We start from the raw sequence: 10,510 nt of genomic DNA, 5'->3' as shown, positions 1-10,510 counted from the left end.
TGGGCAGCTGGGCGGGCAGCAACAGGGCACAGCTCCCGCTCCCAGCACCGCTGTGCCTGCCTGGAGCAAGCTGCGTCTGTGTCCCATGCCCCCCTGCCCCAGCTGGGTAGCCCTGGTCCCAGCCCCAGCCCCAATCTCTCCCTCAATGTGGGGTGTTGATCTGACTACATTCAACCAGGTGTATTTTAAACCAGTTTCAGCCATTTTGAAACTGCTTTATGTGCACTGAGCTTCTGTTCTGTTATAGGTTTAAACCAGTTTCTGATCGCTTAAACCGGTTTATGTGTAACTTCTGTCCCTAGCCAAAGAACTGGTTGTGCCGCTGGTCCCCAGTTCCACATGAGCTATGGACGTGCTGTGGATGGACCATCTGTGGAATTGCTGATATTAACAAAATAAAGCTAATCCCAGGGAGCTTGAGGAGACTTTTCAAAGACAGTTTGTTAAGCAAAAGGGGTAACAAGAGGCGTAGCAAGAGGTGGCTACTGCTACTCCTCACTGTAGCTGCTCTGTACTTAGAACACAACATGTAGCATACTTAAGGTACAGTGCAATGATTCTCAAGTATTTTAGATTCAAGGCACCCCTTACTAGACTCAGGGCATCCCTCAGAAAGTGGCAGCTCTTAGCTTTCATACATTTCTTAATAGAAAAATGATAGAGCAATTCTTCTGTTGTAAAGAAGTCAGGAAGGCCACAACAGGTTGAAATGTTTTTTACTCTACGGATTCCTAGCTGAAATCTCTGAGTTTATCTTGTCAACTGTGTGCAAGTGCTAATACAGCCGCTAGGCACCCTTAAAAAAGATTTCACAGCACCCTGGTTAAGAACTAATTCAGTGCAATTTCTACCCTACACACAATGTAACAGATTAAGAATAAAAGGTAAGAAGTTGAGTTTATTGGCAGGTTTTACAATTTATATTTCAGAGTGAGGTAGGAGAAAACAAAGATCCTTTAAGCACATAAATAGTGAAGGAATAACCATCATCATCTGTTAATAATTTTCCTTTTGCAGTGATTTACATTTGCCCCTCTATTTTCCACTTCTGCCAGGCTTGCATATTTTTTCCTAAGTCAGTCTTCTTTGTAGTGGTCTGGCCCTACTGGCAAAGCAGAAGTACACAATTTTTGCATACAGCCTCATCTCTTTTCAGAACATAATGCATGTAGCTGAAATAAAGTTATTAAACACAAACTTAGTGTTTTATACTTGAAATGTTACATAGATATTCATGCCTAAATTAAAATTATGGTGTTAGTAATATTTGCTATAGTCTTGATTTTCTGAGATAACATGGCTCGAGTTAAATTTGGGCTCTCTTTGCCTTGCTCAGTTGTCTTGCTTAATCCTCTCCCAGTCTACTGTGAATCATTATCTGTAATAATATTAAGTAATGTTGATTTATTAAATTATCCTCCACGTAACAAAGTTATGATCTAACGTGAAAAAAACAAAACATGCTTAAAGGCTCCTACAGACCCTGGGTAAGGGAAATTTCTCTTGCCAGGGCTGAATCTTAATTCAACACTTAAACTAGAAAACTCAGCATTGTGCAAAAGGCTCCAGCCTGCAGGTACGTAGCATTGAACTTCAAAGGCAGAGGACAGTTCTTCCAACCTTGCAAGCCTGTGATTTTTTTGAATGGAACGTTTCTTTATGAATTTTTTGAATGGAACTGTTCCATGCACAGTTGTGGTTTCCGGACTTTTGGATAGGTAAATTACTTTTACTGTCCAACCTAAGATCTTTATATTATTAAAAGTATTTAAAGTATTTAAAATGAGTGTTTCAGAAGAAACAGACAACTTAAGTTAAAGGTTACAAGCTGAGATTTACCAGGCATCATGTTAGGTCCTTTATTTTTAGGGTGATGAAATAAAGTCTGGGATGAGACCACCAAGACAAAAGCATTGATATAATGAAAGAACGAGAGATGCAAAGTGGGTAGACTTCTCTGTACAACAGTATACAACTGTCCAAATGGCTTGACAACACCAGCCCAAGGTGAAAAAACATCCTTCAGCTGGAACAAGTGGATAAGACACTACAGGTGAGGAGAAGCACAAACCCTGCCATTGCATATGTATAAAATGTCTAACATTCACTTGTATAATCAAGCAAATCAATTGCATGCTATGAAAAAAAGTTACCACCCAATGACTGAGCTCCTATGCTGCATTATCGTCAGACTTTGTACCAAGACAAACCAGTTCCTTGACCATAATAAAGTGACTGGAGAAGGCTCAACATGAATCTGCATTCAAGAATGTAGTTGACCGCAGTAGTATTAGTTGGAAATTTGATGAAGTGTAGTACCAGAGCAGAGTACAGCAGCAGCCTTGCTATGTGATATCACATAAGGATGGCTAGGAATGAGAACAGGGCATGAACACACCCTTACTGTGATGGTTTCCTTGCAGTCAGGAAAGTGAGGCCTACTGCACTGCTGTAAGACCAGATTAGGAACAGAATTCTTCAGGTCAATTTGTCTCTTTACCACAGTTGTGTGTTCAAGTATGTCTGCTGTTTGTATTTAAATCAATACAGAGAAAAGCAGCAAGTCAAAATCACATTTTCTTTCTTTGAAGTATGAAGGAGGTATGACAGTTTGGCATCATTTTAGAATTCCCACTCCGCGACTCTCTCATTTTGGGAAATGCATCCAGGCTCAGTCCCAACTTCTGTTGAGGGCAGTGCCAGGAACTGTGCTTTATTGTATTGGGCAGGAGGTGGCAACAGTGAAAGTAATGAACTCTTTGTTTGTTCTTTTACCTGAGGAGGAGAAGAAACCAGGCTGAATAGAACAGTGCAGTATATACAAGTTCACTTAAACATTGTGCACATCTCCCCTAAAGCTGCATAAAACAGTACATCAGCCCCTTTCTGCATTATCAGACTAGAGAAGGCAGAGTTTATGACCAGCTTCCCTCACTCCAGAGTAGACGGGACTGGAATGGTTAATGCTAGTGAAGCGATTAGCCTGATTTGCAATTAAAGTTAAAGTTAAGCTCACTCTACCTTGAATGTAGTCATTATTAAATAATCATCATTTTCAGACTCAGTTTAACACAGGAATGGGATCATGGTGTGGTGCAACACACAACATGCTGATGGTATAAAATCCTATGATATTTTATCCAAGAACTGCTTGGAGGCCCCCTACTATTATATGGTGTCTTTAAGGTTTCAGCTGCTTTTTCTTTTACTTATCTGTAACCAAACTTCATAATATTTTGCCATTTACTTAGGCTGCAGTTAGCTCCTCTCACAATAATACAAATGTATTTAGCTCACCTGTTTGAAGAAAGTGTGAGACAGCAAACTGCTTGCTGATGGCCTGGGTCATAACAAAGAAAAAAAATCTTCATTATGGTTTGAAAATTAAGCATTGTTGTCTGTAGAGAGTGCATGCTAGGCCTTAGGGTTATTTATCCACAGGAAAAATGAAGTATAAGAAGAGAAAGATGAGCTCTCTATCCTATTTCTACATCTCAATTTTCATTTGAGACAGGCAATATGTTTACATTTCATGGCCGTGTAATTCTCAGCCTTTATAGGAGTCCATAAAGTGTCAGGCACTATTTTCGCAGTGGAGAGCAATGCCCCCCACACCATGCCTCTGATTGGCTGAGGGGCCCCAGAAGTCCTGCTGTTCCCTGGAGATTGACAGATGCCAACTGTCAATCTACAGGAAGGGGTGGGGCTTCCAGGGCCCCTCAACCAATCAGTAGTGTGGGGGCCTCTCCTGTCCCTCCCTGGGTTCCCACGAAATAACCAAGTCTGACTGAAGCTATTCCAGGAGATTTTTTTTCCCAGCATGACATAATGTCATTAATTGTACTGTTCAACCCGTTCACCATATCAATCTCCTGGATTGCTTTCAGTAGTCACCGGGGGATCAATGCTGATTCCGGTAGACTCCCAGCCAATCCGGGAGGGTTGGAAACCCTAATGGGGACCTGGATTTTTCATGGGGGACCTACCAAATTCTCAGTTTCCACAAACACCGCAAAATAATGAATTTGCTAGGTCCCTACTCATAGAGAAGACATTTAATCTGTAACAGTGAATGTATGGTATTGTTCACAGACAAATTACCTTTTTTCAGGGTCCTGTTGCAAACAGAGTTCTACCAAATTGTGGAAAGCAGGGGAAAATGTTTTTGAGAATGGAACATGCAGTCTCTCACTAGTCATTGTGTGCGTCATGCTTTCACCAATTCCAGAATCAATGCATGATCGGGAATTCTTCATCCTGGATTCCCCATGGGGGAAGGTATTTATATCCCAAGAGCAATAAGAGGAACCTTTCAGCTTTTGCAGCAGCATCTAGTAGAAAGGAAAGGCACTATAACAGACTTCCATGGCCCAAGAGGAATAAAAGGAACCTTTCAGCTATTACAGCATCTACTAGCAAGGAAAGGCCCTATAACAGACTCCCATGGTTGTCTCAACTTCAGAAAAGTCAGGAGTAGAAAATTCTTTTGTTCTACAAAGCAGCATGAAAGCTTGAAATCACAAAAATAAAAACCACCACTTTTTTATCATATTCTGTAGTAATGTTACTAGTTCCTTTAAGGAACAAAAAGGTTCCACAAAGTTTTGAGAAAGATTTAGGAGTATTCGGCATTTTACCTGTGTGCAAGGCATATCCTGAAATGGAACATGTCCATTGGCTAATTCACATGCTGTAATCCCCACGCTGTAAATGTCAGACTTCACATTATACCCATATAAATCCTATGGGACAGAACAAGCATTACATAATTTCCTTAGAAGCTAAAGACCATGCTGCAGAAAGCATGCAATGTAAATATCTATGCATACAATACAGTTTCAAGACTCAGTTCCAGTATCCAGTAGCCAACAAGTTGTGACCAAGTTACACTGAATGGGGCTCTCTGACTAATAGCATTTTAAATGTGCCTATCCATTGTTAATAGGTTTCAGAGTTCAGACATCTGTATTGAAGAAAATCTTAGTATGAATGCAGTAAATTTCAGGTTGCCATGAAACAACTATTTCCATTAGGATCATTTCCTCAAGAAGCAACAAGCAAGGAGGGGTAGAGATATCAAGATAGCCAGCTCCACTTTTAAAATATATATTTTTATATGAGGCAAAGTTGCATACCTTGAAATATAATATTAAAGATTGAAACATGCAGCCTCTACTGCTCTTTTGTAAGCCTAACAAACATAACTTTTAAAAAAGAGACTACTATATCCTGAGACCCTGGAAAGGCAAAATGAAGAATAATTTACACTGACCTGTCTCAGCAGTTCAGGACTCAGCCAAGGAAGCACTGATGTATTAAACTGAGGGAAATCATATACAATCTTTGACCTCTGTCCACTGTTAACTAAACTGTAGAGGTTGTTTAAACCAGAAAGAGAAACCAGACCATCCTCTGAAATCAGAATGTGGCTAGCTTTAATATTCCTGAAACACAAAGTAATGAAACTCAGTTATAAGAATCACTCAAATCCTCTCTTTCATCCATTCAATAAAATATTTCTGAAATGGCTTCACCAAGTAAGTAAGCTACAGACCACCTAGAAGATCAGCATGCTGGAGAGATGGGGTATATTTATACATATAGTTAGGTCAAACACTGAATCTTATATCCAAAGTTAGTGCTTATGCTAACCCTGCTGATTTTATTACAACCTTGCTGATGCACCCTTCCCTTCCACACTTCCCCAATATATGAGAAGTGTCCCATCAAAACAATTTGAGAAACACAGCATTTGAAAGGTCAGGAATCAAAGCTACAGTTCTATATGCCACCAGAATTGTATTCCTATTGTTAGAGGGTTAAATTACATTCTATTCAGCATCTGTTTAAATCAGGTTACAAGTATTACATTTGAATAACTTTTACCCACTTGAGTCAAATATTTCCACATTCAGACTAGAACTACCATGTGTGCAAAATGTAAGGACTCTATACACACTGGCATCAATGGACTAAAGATGTTCTCAGAGCTATAGAGGAAGGGAAAAGGAGGAAAATACACTGGGGCTTCAAACATGTATTCAGAAGGGTGAATGAGAAATATTTGGCTTATGGGATCCAAAAGGTGGGATGGAGACATTTCAGTGAAATCTACTCAAGGGTTAAGATGCCAAAGTTATGGAGGGGTCCTGCAAGCCCCCAAAAGGTGAGAGCTACTGATCTATTTCATCTGCCTGCAGCAGCCTGGATAGCAGAGGTAGTGTCCTCAAGGTCCTATCATCTGCCATGTTCACCTGCTGCAGCATCTGCTAACTTTCCAGCCCTTCCTCCTCTGTTCCTTTGGCACTCCAAATCAAATACTTTCTGTCGCCAGAGGGGAAAGGAATGGTGACAATTTCCAAGCCATGGCAAGGAGCTGGGTTACAAGCACCAGCTTGTGGTGCTAAAAGGTTGCCAACCCCCGAGTCAAGAGGCCTAGAAGGCCTCTTCAGATCCATCCCTGCCTTATTTTTCTATAATATACCTCCTCCAGCAAAGTTGTAAAAGAAAAAAGAAACCCCTGGTCTATTGCTGAAGGGACAACATAAGTCCCAACTTGACAAGAGTCTGAAGCTGTGAAACCAAATCTGTTATAGGTACCTATGCCCCTAATTTTCCCCAACAAGGGCAGGATTTAAGACAACCCCCCTGTGCAACTTTTCCAACATTCCTCTTGTAATATATAGAAAGCTTAACAACTAACTCAGGGCTGGGAATTCCTTCTGGAAGCCAGGAAAATATAATCCCTTTTAGCTTTCAGTAAGTAAGTAATGCACAACATTAATAGATAGTCTAATGAAAAGCATGCAGCTGCTCCCATTCATCTAAGCCCAAAAAAGAATAAGAAAACATGGAATTAAATCAAATAGCAACACATAAAGAATGTTTTATAGGGCAACCCCTAGAATTTACAATGCAGAACACCCTTGAAGGAAGTGGTTTAGGACATTTAACAATATATTTTTATAGCAACAGAACAATAGCAACAGCATCTGTAGACATACACAAATTGGGCCAGAGAACATGAAGTAGCATATCTGTTTCCTTAGGGCTGGAAAAAAATGACTACAGTGAGCACTCTACTTCTTTACAGCACTTAACAGTTGGTAAGAAATGCTAGAAATGGGGTTCCATTTATAAAAAAAGCGAGGGGGAGTTCCTCTTCTTTTCAAAGAATCTGACATAAGCTGCTAGGCTGCTGGTAAACTAAATAGAACAATGATTAGCCACAAGCTTCTGTATTACTATAATCTAATTCTTACACATGGCACTGTCTTTCATACCTGTGAATGAAGCCATTTTGGTGCATGTAATTTAACCCTCTAACAGCACCAAACAGAATGTTTCTTATCAAAGCTTCACTCATTCCTTGAGGAAAATAATTCTTCAATAGGTGACTAGCAGAACCTGAAAGAGAAAAACATAGCTAAAAAAGCATGCAAGTAGGTTAGAGAGACAATAACTACAAAACCTGCAATTAAACACTGTGTGCAAGGCACTGAGCAATTATCCCAAGAAGAAAACTCTCCATTCTTTACAATGACTACGATACAGTGGAAAAACTTCCAATGAAGAAAAAAGTCACCACAAAGTAAAGTCATTAGTCTGGAAGATCAATAGAGAAAGATCACAAAGCCTCCTCAATTTATGTCTTGTTTCCATTAACTGCTGTCTTGCATTTATAGCCAATCCACATTACTTTTCTTAAAAAGCAAAATGCACAGGTCTGTCTAAGCTATGTAGTACATGTCCAATGAGGACATGTCTTCTTTCATCACATCCCTTCTGTCTCTTCCAGAGCCAAAGGCCTTGCATAGACACTGTCCAAAATTACTTAAGTAGCATACATATTTTACACTTACTATTACAATACTTACTATAGGCCATGAATGGAGAGATGACCCAAAGCAAGCTTCCAGCAGTAAACACTGTCCAAAGTGTCATTACATTGGGGTGCTGGAAAAAGTGGGATAGCACCACCTCATTCTAGAAAATTAAACAAGTTATTTAGAAGACAACCATCTAGACAAAAGTCTTAACAATATAGGTCCCTGGTATCCTTAAAGTTTGTCCTTTACATGCAAGTTGGCCACCTAAAAATTTGGAATTCCACTGTATGACCATATGTCCACTGTATGTTACAGATAATTTACACAACCTGCAAAGAAAATGTATACAACTAGCTCTAGGTATCAGTATCTATCAAATATAATCTGTTCATAGCAGAAACTCAGACTTCACCTGCTAGTGCAGAACATAGAATTAGTGGGCATTTTTACACATGCATACATTGCAGCTCCGGGTGCTTTGAAAAGTGCCCAGTGCTGTAACACGTGCAGTTGTACAAGTGGTGAAATCAGCACTGAGTGGCATCAGCACTGAGAAAATGACGGTGGTGCCCTTTTGAACTAAAGCACCTCAAAGTTTATGCGATTAATCAAGTCTGCATGATAAATCGAGTCTGCACAATTAATTACTTACTCGAACTGCGTGATTAATCAAATCTGCACAATTAATCAATTAATTGAGTCTGCTTCAAAGCAGCAGATCTCTGGTGCATTGCTGGAAGAAAATTGTGTGTATAAATGCCCCATGTGTATAAACGCCCCTTTTGAACCAAAAATTAGGATTTCTGCATGACTAGGTCAAAAGTGCACCACTACCATTTTCTGCATGCTAACGCACATTTCACCACTTGTATAATTGCACATGGCGCAGTGCAGTTTACCTCAGCTCACATGCACGAGTCTGTGCGATTAATTGATTAATCGAGTTGTGTGATTAATTGAGTCTGCTTGATTAATTGATTAATCAAGTCTGCTCCAAAGCAGCAGATCTCTGGCGCGTCACTGGAAAAAAATTATATGTATAAATGCCTCATGTTTTCAGTTAGGATTCCTGCATGACTAGATAAAAAATACTTTGAGAGAAATCCTCAGGTTTATTCTCTGGCATGTAATAAAGAAGCAGCATAACTTAGTTTGTACCAATTAATATAATGAGGCTGTCTCTGGTACAGTGCATCAGTTACACACACTCAGTACAGTGCACCCATCAGACTTTTACAGATGTCTCACTCTTTTACCTGTAAAGCTTTTAAATGGTCTTCAGAGCAGCGTTCTAGGTCTGTGATCCTTACAGCAACTTGAGATCCTGTAGGCATATGTCGTGCAAGGTAGACTGAAGTTAAGTTGTTGAATCCTCTTCCTGTAACCAAAATTAATCTGACTGCTTTTGTTAACTTCGTAAAAAGTCACCTAAAAAGTCCACAACATTTCTTCCTTACATAGTGATCAAGGAAATCTAAAATACTTGAGACTGAAATTAACTGCAGCAAATCTACTGCTCTGAGAATGCAAATAACACAACTTGCTTAAAATTAATGTTGGCCGATAAGCCAGTTCAACCATGGAAGGTTATTTAAATCCAAGGAAGATTATTTAAACAACTTGTATTGCTCTCTGCCAATAAAATGTCTTACAAATACTAATTATTTTGTGCACATTCAGTATAAAAAATGCCACCACTGGTCTTTACCTAAGCAGAGAAAGTGACATCAAGGCAAAATAAACCTCTTCAGAAGAACCTATACACACCTTGCAAATTGGTGAATAGTTCAGACCTACCAAGTATTCAAAAGTAGCAGTGCTAATTTGACATTTTACCAGTCTTGCTTCCAATATTTAAAGTGGTCACATACAAAGTGCAGCAATAGGAGTTTTTTATTTTTTCATCTGGGAGTATGAATAGAGACATCAAAATCAGTTGGGCTTGTGCATAGCTTTATTAATTTCTATTATATTTATTTTTAATAAGTAACATTCACAGCATGAGAAATCAGATAATATTATGGTGCAAACATTCAGAGTGATCTGGGAACATAGTCTTGTATGGGACTATCAAGGACAGCATTTATATTTCTCAGTTTCTAGTTTTCCATTTAACGGGTATCATTTTTCCTCCCACAGTAACATGTTTACAGAAAGGTATTTAAACAGACAAGGCATATTACCTATTTCCACTTGGAGTTCATAATGAGAGACATTGGAAGAGCAAAATGTGATTTCATGCCCTCCTGGAGATGGAGGAATCCAGAGTAGGTCAGGTTCATCTGCCTAGAAGCAAAAATATTAGTACCTACATTTCATAGTTTCATAGTTTCTAGGGTCGGAAGGGACCTGAGAAGATCATCTAGTCCGACCCCCTGCCATGGCAGGAAAGAGTACTGGGGTCAAACGACCCCAGCAAGGTGTTCATCTAACCTCTTCTTAAAAACCCCCAGGGTAGGAGCCTGCACCACCTCCCTTGGAAGTTGGTTCCAGACCCTAGCCGCCCTGACCGTGAAATAGCGCCTTCTGATGTCTAACCTAAATCTACCCTCTGCTAGCTTGTGACCGTTGTTCCTGGTCACTCCTGGCTGTGCTCGGGGGAACAGTGACTCCCCCAATGCCTTCTGATCCCCCCTGACCAGTTTGTAACAGGCCACAAGATCCCCCCTCAGCCTTCTCTT

The 10,510-nt window shown here is 39.8% G+C and overlaps 1 protein-coding gene across 5 annotated transcripts in view; it reads right to left on the bottom strand.

Annotated features, from left to right (window-relative positions):
* Positions 1-2,480: 2,480 nt before the first annotated feature.
* Positions 2,481-10,510, bottom strand: part of STRADB (STE20-related kinase adaptor beta) — a 30,549-nt gene continuing 22,519 nt past the window's right edge. For 3 of the 5 annotated variants that reach the window (XM_019523224.1, XM_019523223.1, XM_019523225.1), the window contains 9 exons: positions 10,013-10,115; positions 9,086-9,207; positions 7,878-7,986; positions 7,284-7,407; positions 5,273-5,444; positions 4,638-4,742; positions 4,102-4,331; positions 3,298-3,340; positions 2,481-2,775 (listed from right to left, as the gene is read on the bottom strand). In XM_019523224.1, the coding sequence (XP_019378769.1) occupies positions 2,623-2,775; positions 3,298-3,340; positions 4,102-4,331; positions 4,638-4,742; positions 5,273-5,444; positions 7,284-7,407; positions 7,878-7,986; positions 9,086-9,207; positions 10,013-10,115 (1,161 nt within the window). In that variant the 3' untranslated portion in view covers positions 2,481-2,622. Of the gene's footprint in view, positions 2,776-3,297; positions 3,341-4,101; positions 4,332-4,637; positions 4,743-5,272; positions 5,445-7,283; positions 7,408-7,877; positions 7,987-9,085; positions 9,225-10,012; positions 10,116-10,510 lie in introns of those variants that run through there. The other 2 variants (XM_019523226.1, XM_019523227.1) reach the window with 2 other exon arrangements.

Source organism: Gavialis gangeticus, unplaced genomic scaffold, assembly GCF_001723915.1.
Source record: "Gavialis gangeticus isolate Ggan-Ray unplaced genomic scaffold, GavGan_comp1, whole genome shotgun sequence".
NCBI classification, from domain to species: domain Eukaryota; kingdom Metazoa; phylum Chordata; order Crocodylia; family Gavialidae; genus Gavialis; species Gavialis gangeticus.
This window is presented reverse-complemented; position numbering and strand designations above follow the sequence as displayed.